The 21,680-nt window shown below is 35.5% G+C and overlaps 1 protein-coding gene across 1 annotated transcript; it reads right to left on the bottom strand.

Annotated features, from left to right (window-relative positions):
• Positions 1–1,569: 1,569 nt before the first annotated feature.
• On the bottom strand, positions 1,570–16,168 carry LOC100374198 (ATP-binding cassette sub-family C member 5-like). The gene is made up of 24 exons (XM_085502681.1): positions 16,009–16,168; positions 15,400–15,559; positions 15,070–15,217; positions 13,847–14,077; positions 12,824–12,997; positions 12,474–12,621; positions 11,776–11,924; positions 11,451–11,558; positions 11,069–11,290; positions 9,852–10,133; positions 9,097–9,300; positions 7,610–7,904; positions 7,251–7,456; positions 7,001–7,138; positions 6,635–6,764; positions 6,208–6,490; positions 5,570–5,756; positions 5,204–5,293; positions 4,828–5,014; positions 4,353–4,512; positions 3,809–3,887; positions 3,358–3,471; positions 2,363–2,527; positions 1,570–1,728 (listed from the first exon to the last, which is right to left on the bottom strand). Exons 1-24 carry the CDS (start codon positions 16,166–16,168, stop codon positions 1,642–1,644), a joined length of 4,107 nt encoding a protein of 1,368 aa, XP_085358807.1. The 3' UTR covers positions 1,570–1,641.
• Between the last annotated feature and the right edge of the window lie 5,512 nt (positions 16,169–21,680).

Here is a 21,680-nt window from a genome sequence, read left to right as displayed (position 1 = left end):
GTTTTCAAATACTTTTTTAAGTTTAATGCAAATTGTGTTGATTAGATTGGTGTTATAATTTGGATCATCATTTCCCCATGACTTATCCATTCCATTAGTGCAAAATATTTTTGATACCAGATACAAAATTAAGTATGCCTTTATTTCCATCTCTGTGCTAAGTCTGTATACTTCATAGATTAGCGTGTTTACATTCTTTGTTTTTATTTTTAGTCAGTATTTAATCATTTGTCTTATACTAGTCAGTATATATGTTGCTCACGCAGGGGTAATCTTGTTACATTGTTCAGTGGAGTCTCAACAACCATCTCAAAGTACCGTTTTCGGCCTTTGGTTTCACCGTGATGGTTGCCAGGCGGTGAAAATCCCCGGATGTCCGCCCGGGAATAGCCGAACATCACTGAGTAGATCCGTGGATTCGATTGAATTTGAGTTTTCAGAACCTTAAAAGACGGTAGTCGTCGTGCTGCATGTGCGATATTTGTGTTGATAAACATTGATTTTCCCACAATTCAGTGCGCTCTTCTAATACAAATCTCAAGTACTAGTATGATGTTTGGTCTGGGCGTGATTTGCACTAATAATTACCACCGGTGACTCCTTCGTTACCTTCAATCACCTGACAATATACCCAGTTAGAGCGTGGTAACGTCTCAGTTTGTACTCGTTGATCTGCGCAACAGTCAAAGTCGCCATGTTTGTTTATATGAGACCCATATATCTCGCGCATGCGTGGTGCGACGACTACCGCCCTTTAAGGTTTCCACAAGTCACCAATCCTTCTTTATTTCAGGCATCAGATCACCACATGTTCGCTCACCTTTAATAGAAGTTGGAAACTCGAAACGCAATCGCATCCACGGAACTGATAGAGGATGTTATAACGAGCCAAATAACTCAATTGTTATGTTTATGTTTTCAAGTTGAGTTTAAGACGCAATTCGAGTACGTAGTAATTCATAATCGGTGTAATATTTTTTTTCGACACTGGTATCAGGTATTTTAAGTTTAAATAAAAAATAAAAAAAGGTTTAGTTCTAGCTCTCTCATTGAAGAAGCGGGAAACAGCTGATTATAACAGAGATTGTCGAGATGGGTCAAAGGTCACACAGTTTTACACCAACGCTTTTCATTTGTCAAATAATTGTGATACTGTTTCTGACAATTTTATCTATCAATATATTCTCGATCCCGGGCCTTCCGGGTATTGTACAACGAGCAACTCAACAAAATATAAGTTGTGATAATCTCCCGGCCCCCGAAATCACAGACCACAACTTTTCTATGCAATGTAAACAAATATCACCAAAACATTTTTGTCCTAAAATTGTAAATGCACAACCTCCCTATAGAATAGAGTAAATTACCCATTCGTGTTCGTGTTTCACTGGTAGAATTCACCGCACTTTTCGCGTGTGAAAGCCCCCCCCCCCCTCCCCCAAGACGATGAAAATCCGCGGTCAATCCGCGGACGGGAGTACAAGACAAAGGTTCGTTTGAGTCTGTGTCTGTGTCTGAGTCTGTAACACTTCGAATGATAATACATTTTGAGAACAAATATGCTTTAATTGGTGTAATATCTTGAAATGTGAAGAATTATAAAAAAAAGAAGATAAAAACGAAAAAGATGAAATATTTTTATCAGATTTTCTCAGCAGCCTCCATCATGGACGTGAAACGTGAATCTGGGTCTTGCAGAAGTGAAGAAGGTGTGTCAAACTCAACAACCTGCAATAAGTATACATACGAAAAACAAGTTAAGTATAAATAGTGTCTGTCGTGTTGCCCATAAAGTGTAAGTAGAGCGCATGTTTTAATTACAAGATGTGTACAATGCACATGCCTAAACAGGGTGCTACTAAAACCAAGGAGCGAAAGAACGTTTTTTAAACGGGACGCGTGACTATAAAATGCAGAACTATATTACTTCGGTGAAAAATTTAATTTAATTTGACGACCTTGAAGAAATGTGCAATTATCAGAGAGGGATACACATTTTCCATGCATATATAAACTATATATAAGGAGAGTTTTTCCGATACAATTATGGGCAAGGGAGAGAATATTCAGTACAATTATGGGCAAGGGAAAGAATATTCGTTACAATTATGGGCGAGGTAGATTATTCAGTACAATTATGGACGAGGGAGACAATATTCAGTACAATTATGGGCGAGGGAGAAAATATTCAGTACACAATTATTGGCGAGGGAGAGAATATTCAGTACAATTATGGGCGAGGGAGAGAATATTCAGTACAATTATGGGCAAGGAAGAGAATATTCTAATCAGTACAACTATGGGCGAGGGAGAGAATATTAAAACATCCTGCAATAAAGCTAGGAATAATGTCATATCTTACCATTCCTTTATCCATGACCATAATTTTATCACACTTTAGCACAGTGTTCAGTCGGTGGGCGATTATTAGCATAGTACACCCATGAAATGCATCGCGTATAGTTTGTTGTATTAGACTGTCAGTCTGAGTATCGATAGCAGCGGTGGCTTCATCTAATATTAGGATCTATAATGCGAATTCATCAAACAGTAGACAGTTACATTAAATATGCTTTATTGACGAAATGCGTTAATTTGTAACTATTCTGCCCTTCCAGAAACATCGTAGTTTTAGTCGAGAGCACTCGTATCTAGACAATGTGTTATCGGTACATATATCAAGTTGCCCAAAAAGAAATGTTCAAAATATCTCCATAACATTTTTTACAAACTATCATTATGCGTTTAATGCCACTCCTTCGACTAGGAATCTATGCTACTTCATAACAATTTAAATTGTGGTGAAAATAGATAAAAATACACAATGCAGTATATATGTTGTGCGAAACAACTCCCCGATAGTCAGTGGCGTTAGCCACATATACACTGGCTGGTTTTATTTAATTTAATTTAAAGTACTAGACAAGGTCGGCATTGTAATGTGTTTTTCTGAGAACCAACTGTGTTAAAAAGAGACTGGAATAATTACGTTGTAACACTAACGCCACATTTTCACCATCGACATTTGATTATAATGCATTGTGGGTAGAGGCGGAAATAAGTCAAGCCCAGCGTTGTGAGTTGGATAGTCTATATCAACCGACTATGCTTTATTCAAATGTACAGTTTATTTTAATTTAAATATACAATTAGTAAGAAAGTGTGTAAAGTAGATTTCCATGATTTCCTCCACATTAATTATTATCTTTATTATAATTATTCATGTTCCCGGCCCATTCACTTCAGCTACCTATCACCCGTTATATCGTGCAATAAATTAACTTCCCAAAGTACAAAAATGAGAAAATTCTCAACGTATTGGTGAAACTATCGAACAGTTTTAAACGGCTTTCATACCTTGCAATTTCTCAACAGCGCCCTTGCCATGCATAATAACTGTCTTTCCCCGACTGAGAAATTTCCTCCACATTCAACGACTTGACCATCGAGCTTTCCGTCAATGTCCCGAACCTGTGACACAAAAACAATTACAGGATAGCGGAGACAATCACTGAGATATACAAGTTGGACTAGATGAGCTACATCGTATTTCTTGTCACTCCAACCTTTCGGAAGCTAATTACAACATATCAAGTATATGATTCTTTACATACAAACTTTAGGAAGAAGTATTTGAAGAAAAAATATGGTCGGAGACATAATATTTACATGGTGGGCACGAGACATAACAGTGCCCTCAATATTATTTCGCGATATAATTTTATGGATGTCAAAATACTACGTTCACATCGACACTATTGTAACGTTCCTTTATCACGCCATCCACATCACACGTAATCACACTTACAGTATCTTTCATGTAACACTTTTCAAGAGCTGTCCACACGTCATCATCGGAATATTGGTTGAAGGGGTCTAAATTATATCTGAAAATATAACGTATAGCTTTGGATAAACATTATTAATTAGATATATTAGCTTGTCGGGTGGCGAAAGTAATATGCAAATTCGATTTTTCATTAATTAAGATTCAGTACTATATGTGAATAATTCGAATTATGTGTTTTACCGGACATCACATGTTTGGGTGGACTAGTGTCTATCTGTACTCTTATCAAGTCCACGCGCTGAGATGCCGAATTTTGCAAAACCACGCTCACAGTGTAACTCGATGTTCAATTAACAGTTCATTGAACGTTCACATTTAGAAACTTTAATCAACAGTTAACCGAAATTCGAGTCATGCCGGGCAACACTAAATTTCTGTTTTGTATATTTCCAGTATTTCGAGGTTCGGTTAACTGATAATTCAAATTCAAGTTACTAATTTGAAAGTTAAACAAACTTTTGAAAGTTAGTCAATAAATCTGTGATCAGACCGTTCTATTCACCTGATCGTTCCAACAAAAAGTGCGGGATCTTGTGGGATTATCGATATGCTAGATCGTAAATCGTGTAAGCCCAAAGTCTTTATATTCACGTCATCTATATAAATATCTCCAGATGTTGTATCCACGAGACGGAATAAGCATGTGCCAAGAGAGGATTTTCCTGGAAGGTAAACAGACGTATGTTCATAATGATTGAATTACACTACCGTAGAAGCCGATTGAAGTAGGTCGTGCTGCGCAATTGATAAATCCAATACATTTAACAGGGTACATAAGTCTTGTTGAATCTCAGACAATATAATTGAGTCAAATAGTTTTATTATCAGATAACACAAACTAGTAGAACTATGGGCACCATTATAAGTTTAGCTATAGACATCCATCTCTGAGAACGCAAAAACATGTGTAGATACATCCACGACTTCCATCATAAAAAAATTTGTACAATGGGCGAGGAAACAGGTAAATCTCGTACCAGCCCCTGTTCTTCCAACGACTCCTATTTTTTCCATTGTGTCAACTTTGAATGATATGCCATTTAGCGCAAGAGGTAAGTTATCACGGTAACGCATTTTCACTTCCTTCATCTCTAACACGCCTTGTTGTGGCCAGTCATCTGGAGGTCTGGGGTCAGTTATTGATGGCGCTTCTGCCAATAGATTCTATGATAAAGAGATTGAATATAAACTTACAGTGTAACAATATAGAGTGTTCACACAAATAATTTGGTATAATAAAATGTTTCACTCGAGATTAATGATCGTAGAAAAGTGTTGAATGAAGCATAACAAAATAACTAAATTATTCACTTAATCTGTAGGTGGCTATGTTGTAAATTAACGCAACGTTACCTTTATATAATACAGAATTCTTTCTACTGATGTGAACCTGGCCTCACATTCTGCCATTTCTCGTACCATTAACTGGAACGTTCCTGTAAACTATAAACATATAATGTATCAAACTAATCCACGCCAATAACGACTGATACAATTTATAGAAAGTAATAATTAGTCTGAAATTAGTAAATACACGCCCAAAAGTCTGGGTGAATCAGTCTACAAAAAAAGAACCAATGACGATATTAAAGCAACGTAACTGTAAATGTGTGGGCTTAAGCAGCAGTAGTTGCCATAGTTATTGTAAACTTATTGTAACACTTGAAATATTATTATGAAATCTTGTTATTATGATCACATTAAATATATCCCACTCACCTGTACAGAATATATAAGTGCTATACCACTGTATGAAGAGGGAATGTTACCATGAGAAAGAACTGTCATTAGAGCTGTTAGAAACGTACTTAAAATGGCAATGACATCCAGTCGAACAGCAACCCATCGACTTGAGAGGCAGAATAGAAGAAGGGAAACAGTGTTCGCATCGACCAACTCAGCATATCTATACAGGGATGAAAGTAGTGTCATACGTCATATATAAACAAATATAAAGGTACATTTATATAAATCAAAATGAATGTTAGAATTCAAATTTACCAATCTGATAATGGTATTGTGATATTAACGTTATTTCCAGTTAATACTAATGAGATTGAATTGAATATGTGGGCGATCGCTCTTGCCATGTCACGTGTAGACAATGTTCAGCTCTCGTGTTGAAACCATTGTTTTCTAATGTATGTCAAAATGGGAAGGGAATTTTATTGTTTCAACTGCATGCACGTGTAATCTGAATTAATCTAATTAAAAATAGCAGCGATTACAACCTATATAGTAAGTAAACATATCAAATTTCTTTGTTGTTTCCTATATACGGTATATTGTACTATACAGACCGACATTTTCCTGTCAATGCACTCACCCTGAACTTAATACACATATATTTCACTTACTTCCTAATAGACTGCGTTGTCCTTCCATACGCATGTATTGTTGACAACCCGTGAATCGTGGTGGTAATGTGTGAAATCCATGGTGATCGAGTGATATTATCAAGCCGTTTCAGCTCACGCAGAGCGTGGTGAAAATATAAGTAACATACGATAAAAATAACCGCAAATGCCAACAAAGCCAGTAAATACCATGGAAACACAATGATTATGGAGAAGAGGGAAAACAGAATTATAAATGCATAGTTCAGCATGCTTTCCATACACATTGGCAGCCTCACGTCAACTGTGGAAGAAATACAGACATTATGTTATTACACGATATCAAAAAGATCATACTGTTTAATTGCCAACTACGCAGATATACTACCGGTACCTCCACCTGTGTAGTACAATCGTCAATACGAGTGGTAATGTTCTGAATGCTCACCTTCATCTATGTCTTTAGAGAAACGGTTTAAGATTCTTCCTGATGGCGTAGCGTCGAAAAATTCCATAGGAGCACGAAATACCACTTTGAACACCTTGTTATGCAGACGAGTTGAAGCTCTCAAGGTTGTCTGCAACAACATTAAATCGGAAGGGCCGTCACCTGCGCACGCGCGGGAATTGAGTCCCAAGCGACGATAACAACACACGTTAAAAACGCAAAGGCTCATGGGTAACGGCACAATGACACGCTATAGCCACCTGGCGCAAGCGCAGGTGACGACTCTCCCGCTTTAATTAATGTGATTCATATATATACATATATATGTTTACAGACTCCAATGATATATTTTATGATCATACAAACCTTCACATAAATAAGCACCCTGACTATAGTAGAGACAATTAGAACTCCAAGTTTGATAAGGTATATGGAAACAAACACATTTGTTTCCGAGGTGTCTGTAATGATGTCAGTTGAATTTCCAGTCATATTACTGCTAGTCTGCAAAGTAAAATACATTAGTGTTTCAAAATCATGGTTTGCTAAAATGTATGAGATTGACAAATTACGAGAGGGATCACTTGTAATATGAATGTGTTTTGTTATGACTTACATAATTGAAAACTTCACTACCTGTACTCGTGTTCGCCATCCAATATCCTAACCACCAGTTGCTAGCAGTCATGCAGGCAAACACTGCTGCAAATGTAAACAGTGTAAATGACGCCAAGAGATATCCACCAGCATTCTGTATATACTCGTGATATGTCTTCCATTTTACATTACCTTCAGACTTGTCTTCTATGGTCATCAATGGATCTGTGATATGTTTATACAACAAAAAGTGTTTGTTTTCTCAATATAATTTCGATAAATTGTTGATGTACATATGAATTAATGCACGAAATATATAAAAGTAAAACATTCTCCAAATACAGGTGATGACGTAGTTACTGAACAATTATAACTTACCATAGTTACTATCTGTATCAGCAATAGAGGCAACCGAGTTTGATTTACCAATGATGGATTTTGCGTCTTGTCTTAAACTGCCGGAGGTATCCAAGTCCGGATGTTCCTCTGAAAACACTGAATCATTTTGGGCGCTGTGACCGTTTGTTAAATTGTTTGGTTCGGATGTCTCGCTTAGATAGCAGTTATATAGCTGTGCATAATCCAAGCCACTTGCCATCATCTGCTCATGTGTCCCGCATTCAACAATTTTACCATCCTTTAACACCAATATATGATCACAAACGCTCAAATACTAAAACGAATGAGACAATTGAATTAGACAGCATATTATATCAACATCAATAGCAGCTTAAGGTAGAAGCCTAGTCATAATTTTGACAAAATTGGTCATAAATCGCATGACAATGCTCATTAGTTTAGTATGTACAATCATGAAGCTAATGTCTCATGGTACAATGAAATAGAATTATTTTGTTTGTTACAGTTATGCTTTTTGAGGAATGTGTCCTAATATTTCTTGAAAATTGCTATTTTTAGAAAAATTCCATAGAATACAATGTTAAAGAAAAATTGCATTTTTTGTCACTTTTTAAAACCCAGATTTTTTAAATAATTCACAACAGCAAAAAGTACTCATCATTAACAATATATGATTTTTCAGCCTATGGCTCCAGGCTAGATTTGGAGATATTACATAATATCTCTGCCATAGGAACCTGTGGCGAAAGAGTTATAATAGTGTCAAAATGGCGACTTTCCACTAAAATACAACCAGCAATTTCTCGAAAAAAAGGCTGGTGACCCCCAACTTTTTCAGGTCAATATCCTTATATTGCCTTGGAGTACAATTTATTGCAAAAAGAATAAATTCTGGGTTTTTTAATTTATGAGTAGGCTTCTACATTAATTGCATGGGATCTGATACAGGAGTTTATGTTTAATTATTTTTACATTTTATGAAGTATGCTACAATTTTATTTTATAGTTTTATACACAATGCAATTGTGCTCAAAATGTGACATATGGTGATGTCGACAGAGTTATGTAAGGCCAGACTTTTTTTATTCCTTGTTTGTCGAGTTTTTATAGGCCGAATTTTTTGAGGAGGGCGGAAAAAAAATAAAATTTACTTTTTTTCCATTAGATTTGTGTGATTCTCAAAGAATTGTAAGAGAGATCATTGATCGGAGAGAAGAAATGAAATAAAATTTGTTTTGTTTATTTCTCATTTGCGCGAGACTTCGGTACTTTGATCATGATACTCCCATGAAAATGCAACTTGGATTTGTTATGCGGCGGACGGAAAAAAATGAAGATAAAAATATTTTTTTTAGTAATTTTTTGCACTTACAATACGGCGGGCGCGAGAAATTACGCTGAAATAAAATTTTATTTTTATGTCATTTTCGGCTCCTGTTCATTCGGCGGGTTCGCGAAACAAAGGATAATAAAAGTCTGGCCTAATGTCTGAACGTTTGGTATACCTGTAACTGGTGAGTTATAAACATTACTGTTTTACCACAAAGCCCTTCTTTGATAAAATACTTAAAGATGTGCTTCCCAACATGTGCGTCCACTGCACTCAGTGGGTCATCAAGTAGATAAATATCACGCCTGGCATACATTGCTCTAGCTAAGCTGATTCTCTGCTTCTGTCCACCACTTAATGTAACACCACGTTCTCCGATCTTAAAGAACATGTAAATGTTACAGATACAGAAGGTGTATTACGTAGCTACATAGCATTACACATCCTTTGCAACATTAATTTGCCTTAGTGAAGAACATATGGTCAATTACAAAAACAACACCGCCCGGTCCGGTAGTGTTAACCTCTATTGAAGAAACATCTAAATGTTCACGTGTTAGTATTTTTGAAATAGAAACTTGAAAATGAACAAAATTTTCAAGTCCCTAATTATCTGGCATTGAAAATACTTTTTTTTCATTTTTGCTTGATTTCTGTTTCCACATAATAACCAAAATCTGAAAAAGAGTATTTAATAAAACACACGACACATTACGTATGAACAGAGCCTTCAGTTGGTAGAGCGAGGGCATCAACTATGCCGTGGTCATTATATGCGCACAGTATTCGGGTGACATGCCGCCTTCCTTTCCTTACTGAGGACCATACTAGTGAATGACGATAAACAGTGCTTGTAAGAGCACAGCTTAACCAATCTATACCTGAATACATAACGCGTTTCCATGGACAGATGCCTTATATACAACCTACCTCAGTGTCGCTTCCACGTGGCAACAATTCTAAATCATCTTGAAGACATGCAGCAAATATTGATTTTTCATACCAATGCCGGTCATATGGAAGTCCAAACAAAATATTTTCCTTGATTGTGGCATTACAAATCCACGCTTGCTGTGACACATATGCAATGGAACCATCGATGGCAACTTTGCCTGATAATAATTGCATATGAGATAATATAGCGGATATGAGAGACGACTTCCCACTGCCAACACTGCCACACACACCAACTAAATTACCCTGCAAAACAATATTAATACACAACAACATTATTTATATCAGAGGTACATTACTTGGGGTTTGCAACTCGCATAGTACTGTATAGTGACATCATGTCAAGATCCCATTCAAGTCTCTTCTCGTAGATAGCGAGACTGAGGCTACGACCTTCTGATATGAAATATATCAATGGTCAAGGTTTGTAATGAAAAAATAAAACTTTTCTTGCCACTATCATAGTGAAAAATGTAATACATCGAAAATGTACAGAAAATATAGTTCTCGTAATCCGTCATATCGTGGGCAGCTATTTCGATCCACCTGGACATCTCAGTATCTTAGTTACCTCGGGCATGCGCATTCGCATTTTTCTGAGTTGGAACGCTTATGCGAGAGCGAGATTGTAACGGGATCTTGGTATCATGTCACAGTAGTTGCAAACCCCAAGGAATGTACCTCTGTTTATATTCAATGAATTTGCTTGTAATTATATTACATATTCTAAATCTGTCATCGCGAATATCTCACCCCTATTCATCCCTTGTCTAATTCAAAATATTTGTACATTCATATACACGTGAAAATCTGGTGTCATTTACTTCAATTATTAATATCGATTTATATGCGGTTAAGTAGTACATCGTGAATTTAACATGTTTGATGAATGTTTGTGGTCTTTAATTTTGAAGAGTCACCATTTTACTTCGAATGTGATCTTACTTGTGATTTACTTTATAAAGCTCTACTGTTACAGTAGTACTAGTAAATTTCATGGAAGCGGTTTCGGTGTGACTATGTAGTTGATTCCGATCAAACACAACATTGCCATTATTACTAGATTTTTATGTGTATAGACATTCAATCACACAATCTTTTATTTATTTTTGTTCAGTTTGTCAGCTGGTGATCTCAGTATACCTTTCACTAGAACTTACGTTTTGAACTGAAACGTTACAATAAAACATTACCTTTTTAAAAGTGCAGTCAATGTCAAATAATGCATTAGTTTTGTTTCCAGTGAACTCATCTAGCATCGCATTGGTTTCCTCCTTACCCATAGACGACAATGTATTGCAGCTTCTTTCATTCTGTGTATCCCATGAAAATGTTGCCTTGGTGATATCTATGGCAACACATTCATCAGTTGGTTTGTCTCTGTATGGTTTGATTTCATCCAGTAGCAAGAGTTTCTAAACATGTGAGGTGGTAGTGAAAAACATTACAATTATAGGTGATCGACTAGAGGCGTTCATATGTAAGGATGCTTTGAACGATGGCTGATTCTAAAGATGTGATGTAATGCTTGTAGTATTTGTGCTAAAGGTGAAAGCACAATTAAAATAAACTTACTTTTATCCTCTGAACTGCGACTGTTGACTCCGAAACAGCCTTCAAAGGTATTGCAATGTTAACAATAGTCAAACGGGCCAACGCATACATACCAACGACAGTGTATGTCTATTGTAACAAAGTAAACATAATTGTTTAAATCAAATTCAACTCAACGTAACACTTTAATCTAGTATTGACTGTTATGTTTAAAAAACAACCTATATTGCTTTGCTATTTTTGGCGTATTTGATTGCATGTAATATATTTACAAAATATAAATATGTTTGTGTAACATATTTTGAGAAAGAAAGGGCACGACATTTTTGTATAGACGATGACGTACCGTTGCTGGCGTGAGTTCATTGCCTGTCAAGACATACACTGAGAATGTGACAATTATTGCAGTGACTTGGATTACTGGACTAGTAGATACGTTTACACTGTGTGTGTAAGCAGCTTTCTCTAAGAACTGCTTCTCATTCGCCCTGATACCTGACATATTATGATATATATATATATTAGTTAAACATAACAATAATATAAACAACAATGCTAATTATGTTTGTACTCACAGTAAAAATAACGATTATATTATATTCCACATGCAAGTTCATTTTGCTATTACAATGAATGAATGAATGAATGAATAAACGAACGAACGAACAAACGAATAAATGAATGAATGAATGTAATCTTAAACAAACACGAACTTTCACAAGCGCTGAGAAAATATGAAAATATGAAGTATGCTTATTGTATTGATGTTCGTGAAAATAGTTCCTTTGAACTAGCCGAGTCATTATCCAATACTAGCCCTAAATAAACAAACAAACAAATAAATAAATAAATAAACAAACAAACAAACAAACAAACAAATAAATAAATAAATAAATAAATAAATAAACAAACAAACAAATAAATAAATAAATAAATAAATAAATAAATAAATAAATAAATAAATAAATAAATAAATAAATAAATAAATAAATAAATAAATAAATAAATAAATAAATAAAAAGTTATTGATATACACATACATACCTTTAACTTTTTCGGCAAATGGTATTTCCCATGCATACATTTTGATCAGTTTAATACACACTATCATCTCATTCACCACCCGAACTCGTTGGTCTGTTATCTTGATAGCTTTCGTTCTCAGTGAAGCAATCAATTTCGAAGTGTATAACTAGAAAAGTTTTAAAATACATGCAGCATGATTCAGAGTAATATTAGCTATAATAACATGATAGTTTCATCTTTATTTTAAAATTTTGCAATGTTTCACTTTTCTGCGTTTGGGTTCTAAAAACTTAATATCACTATCCAATAAATGATAACAAAACGTCACATCAGCTAATAAGTCACCTACATTATGAAACAAATCATACCTGAATCGGCAACATCAGAAAGAAGATTAAGCTTCCAATTAGTCCGGCTGGTCCAAGGAATACCGTTGTGTATATCATGATGATAATACCCATTATTGGACCTGCGATGAGCAAAACAGCAGAAGACACTGCCTCAAATATTCGCTGTGTGTCATTGGTAGATAAGTTGACGAACTGAAACATAAATGACAGTCTAATTGATTTTTTTAATTCAATCAAAGTCGGCGTACAACTTGTGTTCAAATATCATGCAAACAAAAATAATTTGACACCCACATGGGACACCGGGGGAAGGCGATTGTTTTTTATTCATAAATGCGTGTCGTCAAATGGTTCCCCTGTTTGAAAATGTCTGGAATGTTGTCTTTAATTTCATCATTTATTTATCAAAAAAATATCAATAAAATATAAGGGTGTTTATTTTTTGCAAATATAATATGTATCTATTTTGTATTTTAGTAGTAGTTTTAATTACGTCATAGTTTGACGTGTCAGAGAAATATCAAGTTTGAACGTCCCTGACAAAATTTAAACACGTGTTAATGAACTAATCATTGTCCCATTGCACATTTTACAATTGGTGTTGTGTACGTTCAACGAGTGAAGTACCTTAGAACAATTCTTATGACAAAATACACTTCTAGGTCTAGAAGGTTGGCCTGGCTAAATATGGTAAATATGATCATAACCACACCATATCCAGAATTTTTTTTTGCCCACTCCCAATATTTTTTGAAGGTTTTGTCCACACATTTTATTGACAAAGTATCCTTCAGTTTCGTGAATTCCCCACTCTACCAGAAAATGTGTAAGTATTCTTTAAATAGTGGTAACTCTAAAACAAATTATATAATTATTTTATATAGTTTTTAAAACAAATGCAAAAACGCAAATTTACCGTCATTTGATTGTTTTTTTTCGACAATTGACTGCTCTATACTTTCTATACATGAATTATCAATGTTGAAGAATATTTAATATTGTTAAAAAGTGTTCAAACAAAATATAGGAAATAATAATAACCTCGCCAACAGTCTGGTCGTGCAGGATACAAAAAGACATCATCTTTTTGTAAGATATCATAAGTATAGCACTTCTAAGTCTCACTGCAGCTCTCAGTGATATCACTGCGCCACATGACACCGATAGTGAGCGCACGACGTCAAATATAACCAGCAGTAAACAAAGACTCAGTGCGTATGGCATATTGAACTCTGTTCCTTGGATATAGTCCAGTAAAGCAAATATAAGTAACTGGTGAACAAAAATAAAGAACAGTGTATTAGAAGATGCTTCTATACTGGATTAATACTGTCGCCACATTTATTTTCCAGCACACGAATCAGTTGAAATGCTTTCAGAAATGGGTTTATTTTTCCGGCCGTGATATTATATAACTTGTCGATTCAGATAAAGATTTACGTTATGTGATACCTAAAAAAATTCATATGGTACATAGAAAACACAGCTGCATATAGTAAAAGTGTGTACGTTATGACTAATAGCATCTTCGCAAGCCAAGGAACGTTTGTTTAGGATCACCCCTCCAAACTAATTGTTGGCAGATTAAACCACTACAGTGTGTATTTAATATGCGCCCTTAACGACAAGGAGGGGAGATGCAACCAAAAAAACAGCCAATCAGCTATCTTGTATCAAAATGCAGGAGAGAGTTTTTTATATGGCGACCCAAGCAGAACAGATCCCGCAGTTTTTCAAGATAAAAAGCCTCACCGATCACTAAAACCACGCAATTGAGGCATTACCAGCTGAAAAAAAGATGAGTTTGTTGCAACGAGAACAGAAAGTGGCAATTCACGAATATTGTGTAACAGTTCAACTCTTGAATGATCAGTTGAGTAGAGTTTCTGAGATTTTCTTTCAGAGTTGACAGTTTCATTACTTTGTTAAAACATGGTCGACATAGATATTTTGTCACTTTGCTGACGAAGTATGCCACAAACAACCTGCACACTCTACACGCACGGTTACTAGAAGAATGTTGAAGTAACCGTGCTACACGTCTCCACTTCCGACATTATGTTCTTTAGCTTACCGCGCAATGTTACACAGCGTATGATTGAGCGCGCCTTTCCAACAGGTACATCCAATCGAACTTGACCATAAATACGCGTTTACCCAGGCTGAACCCGCACGGGTCGGTGGAGTCGGCAATGAGTCGGTACCAACAAACCTTGCAATTCGGACGATGAGCTAATAGTTACAATATAGGACCATATACTTACTGAAGTACTGAATATCGCCACGTCCAATATTACGAAGCTAAATGTAGCTTTGATAGCCTCTGTCTTAATAAACTTTAAAAAAACCTTTACTAAAGAAGCTTTCGCTGAACCTTTTATATCTAACTCATCGCTCCACAGTTTGTGCAATCTGTGAAAGTATGGTTTCAATTTAGGTTACAATTGTACAATAACATTTCTATTATATAGGTGCATTAATTGCATTCGTTTAATTTTGCTAGACGGATCACACTTCCTAAATCAATAAATGCAATATTGTATTACATGCTTGAAATTGACTTCATAAACTAAAAAGCAAAGACTTGTAAATACTTTTCACAATTGAACTCCGCTGAGTCAGATTCTGCACACCCCCAAAGATCGGTTACTTGCAAGCCTGTTTTGTAGGCTGTTTTCATCAACGGCGACATCCAGGTAAAATATAAATACGAGAATAATCCAGCATCATCTATTGGAAGGTCATAGTTTTTTTCTGAAAATCAAATGAACACGAAATCTAATGTCAGTAGATAAGCACAACTCACTTTAGCTATTATACTTCCATGTATATACGAAGTGGGTCCCATTCCATTAATGTAAAATATGCAAATAACAGAACTCACGCACATATACGAAGTGGTTCCCATTCCATTAATGTAAGATATGCAAATGACAGAACTCACGTACACACACGAAGTGGTTCCCATGTCATTAATGTAAGACATGCAAATAACAGAACTCACGTACATATACGAAGTGGTTCCCATGTCATTAATGTAAGATATGCAAATAACAGAACTCACGCACATATACGAAGTGGGTATATACTTAAAGATTGTCAAGGAAACGATTGTATGGCATATACACACGTTCTTCTGAAATTAATACTGATCTAGTACGCAATCACGGCATAATATATCTATACATTATGTGTTCACATACCTGTAGCATGTTTTATCGTTGGTTTGTATGCACTGACGTTAACATTTTGCGATGGTTCTGTTAAGTCAAAATCATGGCAATTCATTGCTTCTGCAAATGAATATGATCGATGATCAAGTCTGTAATAATGGTCGTCCTTAGTAGCGGCATAATCCCCCATAGTCAGTTAAGTTGATTATACCATCCTGTAGTAAATCAGATAAATGATGACTTGGGCAATACATTTATATATTTTTTTTCTGGATTGTATGTATATAAGTGTATTCATCTAAGGGAAAACTATACATCCCAAATAATGAACAAACCCCGAGTTTCAATGATTTTACGAATGTATTTATTCAAAACAAATTAAAACGATGTTCTATAAAATTAAATATAATTTTTTACAGATCATAATATTCGCAATATGTCAAATATTGGACCAAAAAAATACCCACAATATGAGTACACCGTTTGATTGTATACAAGTTCTGTATACATTGTTTGTAGATATTTGTCAGTTACATACTGTGACATATAATGCTGCCACCAGGATAATTTGGTATGACAGCATGCATGTGTATTTGGCCGGGTTAGTTTAGCTACAGTTTTTGTCATAACAACTTTTTTTTGAAATTTGCCACAAAATAAGAAGTTGAGACTACATTTTAAGTACTATAGCATTGCAAGTCGTGATTGTTATGACTCAAACTTTGGAAAGTAAAACATAATTTTAATTTGAAAGAAATCACTCAAATAAAGTGAAACAATCGGGCACGTAGTGATGTGAACAGTTAAGCAATCGTTTACAGCATAACTCACCTCAGGTATTTAAAATGCCAAAAAATGACCATGCTCACGTACGTGAGTTAGACCGGAAATCGGCCAAACTCACGCGTGCGCGTGAGAATGGGTGTTTTTACGTGTGTTCTCACGTAACACAGTACACTTCAAGGATTACAAAGATAAATGCGTGAACGTGCGTGAGAATGATTGTTTTTTTAGTGCGTTCTCACGTGGAGATCGAAAATGCGTTAGATCCCGATCTCACATGCGTGTAATAAACTGTCAAACTCCTGCACGAAAAAGTAATTACGTGACAATGGCTAATTTCCGGCCCAACTCACGTACGTGAGAAAAACGTGAGAATGGTCAAAATTTTGACCTATAAATAACTCCTCACCTATAATAACTGTACATAATGTAAATAATATATATAGGTATAAAGCTTAATATAACCTTCTTAAATATTAGTAAATCCGTCTCTGAGTAGTCAGGTTCTGGGAACAGTATAATATCGCAAAGAAATATAGTATATTATGCGCACCCCCCGTTATAATGATGTCATAGTTTTCAGCTTCCTGTGTCATATTCAGTGATTACTTTTTATTATAATATCCGGTCACGGTTATATAATATAATATAGGGATACTTATATTACCTACTTATATAATATAGGGATAGCATGGTTGCAGCGAAGTTGCAAACACTGTAACTCGTTGAGACATATCAGTGACCTCATTTTTAATCACCTTATATTATTGTTACTTATTAACCTAGGTGATTCAAGACCGAATACATAAAGGTCAGTCTGTTTCTGTATTTGTCTACTACATCGACCTAGTTTAATGGGATGAATGCATCATGGTTCTACAACAGTAATCTCGAAATTGTACTTACCAAACTGTAAAAGAGCATAAACAAACTAAAGATTGTTTCCAAATAAAACTCAAAATAGTTTTGTCCAGTATTTCGTGATGTATCCCGTTTTAAATTCTTGCTAGTTCTCTTCCCATTGCACGTTTCTGACACTAGTATATTCCTTGTTCCTGGTAGTCTTCACTCGTATGCATTTGGTGCGTCTTCTCGCTGTTTAAATTTGACAGTCACAGCATATGCCAACTGTGACTCACTCGGCTAAGTGGTCAAACACATAGGACAAAGTTCAATTAATTGTGACCTGTGATCCTATTGGCGAACCGCTTGTAAGATGTTAAATTTTGCATAGATTGAAAATACAAGAACCATATCGAAAGAATAGAGAATGCGCATTTTACTGTATTTCCACTAGAAAGAGTAATACTGATGTAAGTTGCGCCAGCTATTAAAAAGATAAGTATCTCATAATATTCTCGCGTTCATTCCACCGTTTCTTACAGGAGGCTTGAATATAACAGCCAATGAAAAATGCACACAATTGCACTTATTCCGTAGATAGGCAATGTTTCAAAAGAGCAATACTATCTGGTTAATGTAACATATCATAGTTTTGGGCCACTATTGATATAGTTCAGACTCTTCCACTTTTCTTTTCGTCCGCCGATTTCTCCATCTAGCCGTTTGAGAAAAATACTGAGAGTAATGGTCCGCATTTTTGATATACCCTAGTGTGAACTGGTGTACCTGAATTTCAGAATGTTGGTAGATTAATTGGTTTGGATTAAATACAAGCAGAAAGTATTGATAAATCCTCTAACCTCCTTTCGTGTTACAAACCTGAAATATGTGTAAACATCTGAGCCAATAAAACAGTGCAAAATATGGCTATTACCTGGACTCCTGCTTGCACCTTCAATAATAAACATACATTTACACCTGCTGGAACACCTGTCCAGCTCCATATAGCAAACAGAAGCAGAATGATGCGGGTTTAATAACGTATAGAGGTCAACATAACAACTTAAAACTACTTCAATATTTGAATCTACATACTTTGATGAAATAGTGTAAACGTACATACAGTTGACAATTACACCTATCAATTTAGGACACCAATGTAACAGTCTTTGCGTATGGTCGCCGATGTTCCCCCCTTCCATGTGGGTCCAAACTCTGCACATACGTAACGTGTTGACGTCTTATTTTTTCTCTTACGCTAAGTAACTTGTGTCGTCTTAAAGCCACACAAACACCGAAATGTCATGAAATTATTTCACAAAAAATGTTTTACTAATTCTTTGGTTCTTCCAAACCAAGAGCCAGTAAACAACCCCTTAATGCGAGATTTTAATCACCAGATGCAGTCCACACCGACGAAACTTGTTATAGTCAGAGCACGGTATATGTCTCTAATGTTGTGCCCTTTGTCTATTAGGCGTGGATTGAAGTGACTAATCGGCCCTCTTCCCAATTAGAGTAAAATTACAACAATACAGAGTAATTCGAGGCGTGTACATCTGATCACGTCTGATTTAGGAGGATAGGAATTAGTGCTTGATTTTTTATGTTTGGTCAGCATGTAGCAGCATCTAACTTTTACCCATCATACTTTGCAAAATGTTAGTTTGTCTTCTAATTTGTGTTAGATAATCAAATGTTCCTTTTAAACATTCGTGCATTTATCTTCTAGCTTACATGTATGCTAAATTTTGTGTTGGCTCAGAAAGTAAGCCGGTAAATTTGAGAGACAAGTTTTTGAAAATGAATGGCGACAGAAACCCCTGCACTAATTTCCGACTTGAAAAGTAAGTTATAGCCATTCAACGAGTAGACATGTTATGCTGTTTGAAAATAAACTATGAAAATTGAGGATGAGATTAATTCCCCTTCCGGTTGTCCGATGCATAACACACAAAGATAACGACTATATAGTAATTCAGCTTTCAAATAAAATAAAATAATAAGACTACTTGAATATCGACAAACTCAATTTGTAATAATTAATAATTCATTTTACTTTTACGTTCAAAAAATAACGTGTAATACACGTTTTAACAATGATGGGTTAGTACAATATTAAAAAAAAACAATCAGACAAACAGACGATTGTTTTAAACTAACAAAAGTATACTGAACATTTGATACTTTTGTCTGTAACGATAATTTCACCAGACGACGTTGTTCGTTGTTGTTGTTGATCTCATAATCAGGTTGTTTATTACAAAGACATCTGAAGATACGAAGTAGATACTGGTAATGGTACATAGCGTGGTTGGTCTCCATAGGTCGCTATAGTGGTTTCGCGCAGATGCATACATTGTAGTTCAAGTCTGTCTGATTAACTAATGTTAACTATACCTATGTAAAAATAGATATGTGCTGTTTCAGTGCATATTTCCTTGTGGGATCATGTGGTACAAAACATGTAATTATAAATGGCTCAATACTTTCAAATCGATGCAATACATGGGTGGCCGACAATGTTTTACGCTCAATAAAAACTGGAAGCAGTTAAATTATCTGGACGATTGTAGTTAGGTGAGAGAGTTTCTATGGCGAAACATGGTTCTAGTCTGGAAGATTAGTGGAACACATGGGTGTGTTTTCCTATTCGAGTGTAGAGACCATTTCAGACTTATATCATCAATTTCACTTTGTGTGTATGTGAAATATTGTGGATAGAATCGTGTAAATTGTTATTAGATACCATTATACTAAGAATAGAGTGGTTTGGATGGAGCTTGAAATTAATGATATGCATTATGTTTATGGCACTAGAATACAAAAATAATGCGACTAAAATATCATTTTGAACATTATGACAAATAACTATCAAATCAATTATAGAAAAAATATTTATTCATATTATATTTATATTTCTGTGAGATTGTCAATTCTTAAACAAATGTTGAATAAAGCAAAAACGTGCCGTACATTATCTGTAATCTGCGTGTGTGTATGGGTTATAATATGACGCACACATCGCGATAGGAACAGTATATCTATGTTTGGTCGTGGATCTTCAAGTAAGTCATGCTTATTCTCAGTAAAATAAAACTATCTGTAAAAATGCGCAGTGCAAGTGATTAATAACAATCGCCAATAAACAACCGCACGGATTGCACGGGCGACGACTGAATTGGGCATTTAAACAGTTGACAGCGCCACCAATGGCGAAATCGTGAGTGAACTGCTGTCGCGTGCAGCTCACTTGTACAGTACATGTAAAATATTAAAAATTAAAAGCTGGAATTTAGAAATACTAAGTTCAACTCTTGCACCTTATTCCACTGAAGTAAATTCGGCCGATTTTGTGATATTTACTATCAAATAGTTTTGGATGAACAAAAGATAACAACACAATTAAGTGTGAAGGCGCTATTCACAGACACCGTGCTTGCAGAACAGATACGCAAGCATCAAATAAAGATACAGATTATTTAAAGTTTGATTATCCACCTGTCTATTTTGATAGATCGACCGCGATTTTGCCTTCTCCTGTACTTTGTAACATTCAATCCAATATAATAACCCTGTAATATGTTCACGTAATATGTTTAATCTGATACAGGCCCTGAGACATATTACGAGTAACATAAACAACCACTAGGATCAAACGAGGACAACATCAACGATTACAACAAACAAACATTACACGTTCATGAATTCTTTCGCAGATTCTCCTGGGAAAACCACTTAAAATGTGTTTATTTCAATAAACATAGTTTATAGGTTGTGACGAACTCTTTTAAAGAGGAATTCTATACCTCGATAATAAACTCTTTTTAAAAGACATTTTATTAAGCTCCGCCAAGTTTTGTAAAGGTGTCGGAGCTTTGTTTGCTAAACCCTGGCGGCACCCAACATAGCTCTGCAGCCGGTGTATTCAGCGTCCACGCCTCAGTGGTATTCTTTATTACTATCGAAACTTTAACAAAAGGTTATTTGCCGAAGTTAATACCCTCGGTATTTTGGGGTCACCGTGAGGAGTGCCTAGTACGTCGCCGGGGGCAATGGACTTCTCTGATATATAT

Source organism: Saccoglossus kowalevskii, chromosome 8, assembly GCF_978046115.1.
Source record: "Saccoglossus kowalevskii chromosome 8, keSacKowa6.1, whole genome shotgun sequence".
In the NCBI taxonomy this organism is placed as follows: Eukaryota; Metazoa; Hemichordata; class Enteropneusta; family Harrimaniidae; genus Saccoglossus; species Saccoglossus kowalevskii.
The sequence above is the reverse complement of the archived record's forward strand: the minus strand, read 5'-3'. Positions and strand labels throughout refer to the sequence as shown.

Coding starts and splice junctions, on each gene's coding strand:
- LOC100374198 (XM_085502681.1), bottom strand. CDS start 16,168: ATGGGGGATTATGCCGCTACTAAGGACGACCATTATTACAGACTTGAT. Junction 15,560..16,008: donor AACGATAAAACATGCTACAG/GTATGTGAACAC, acceptor TTTGATTTTCAG/AAAAAAACTATGACCTTCCA. Junction 3,888..4,352: donor CTTTTTGTTGGAACGATCAG/GTGAATAGAACG, acceptor TTATATTTTCAG/ATATAATTTAGACCCCTTCA.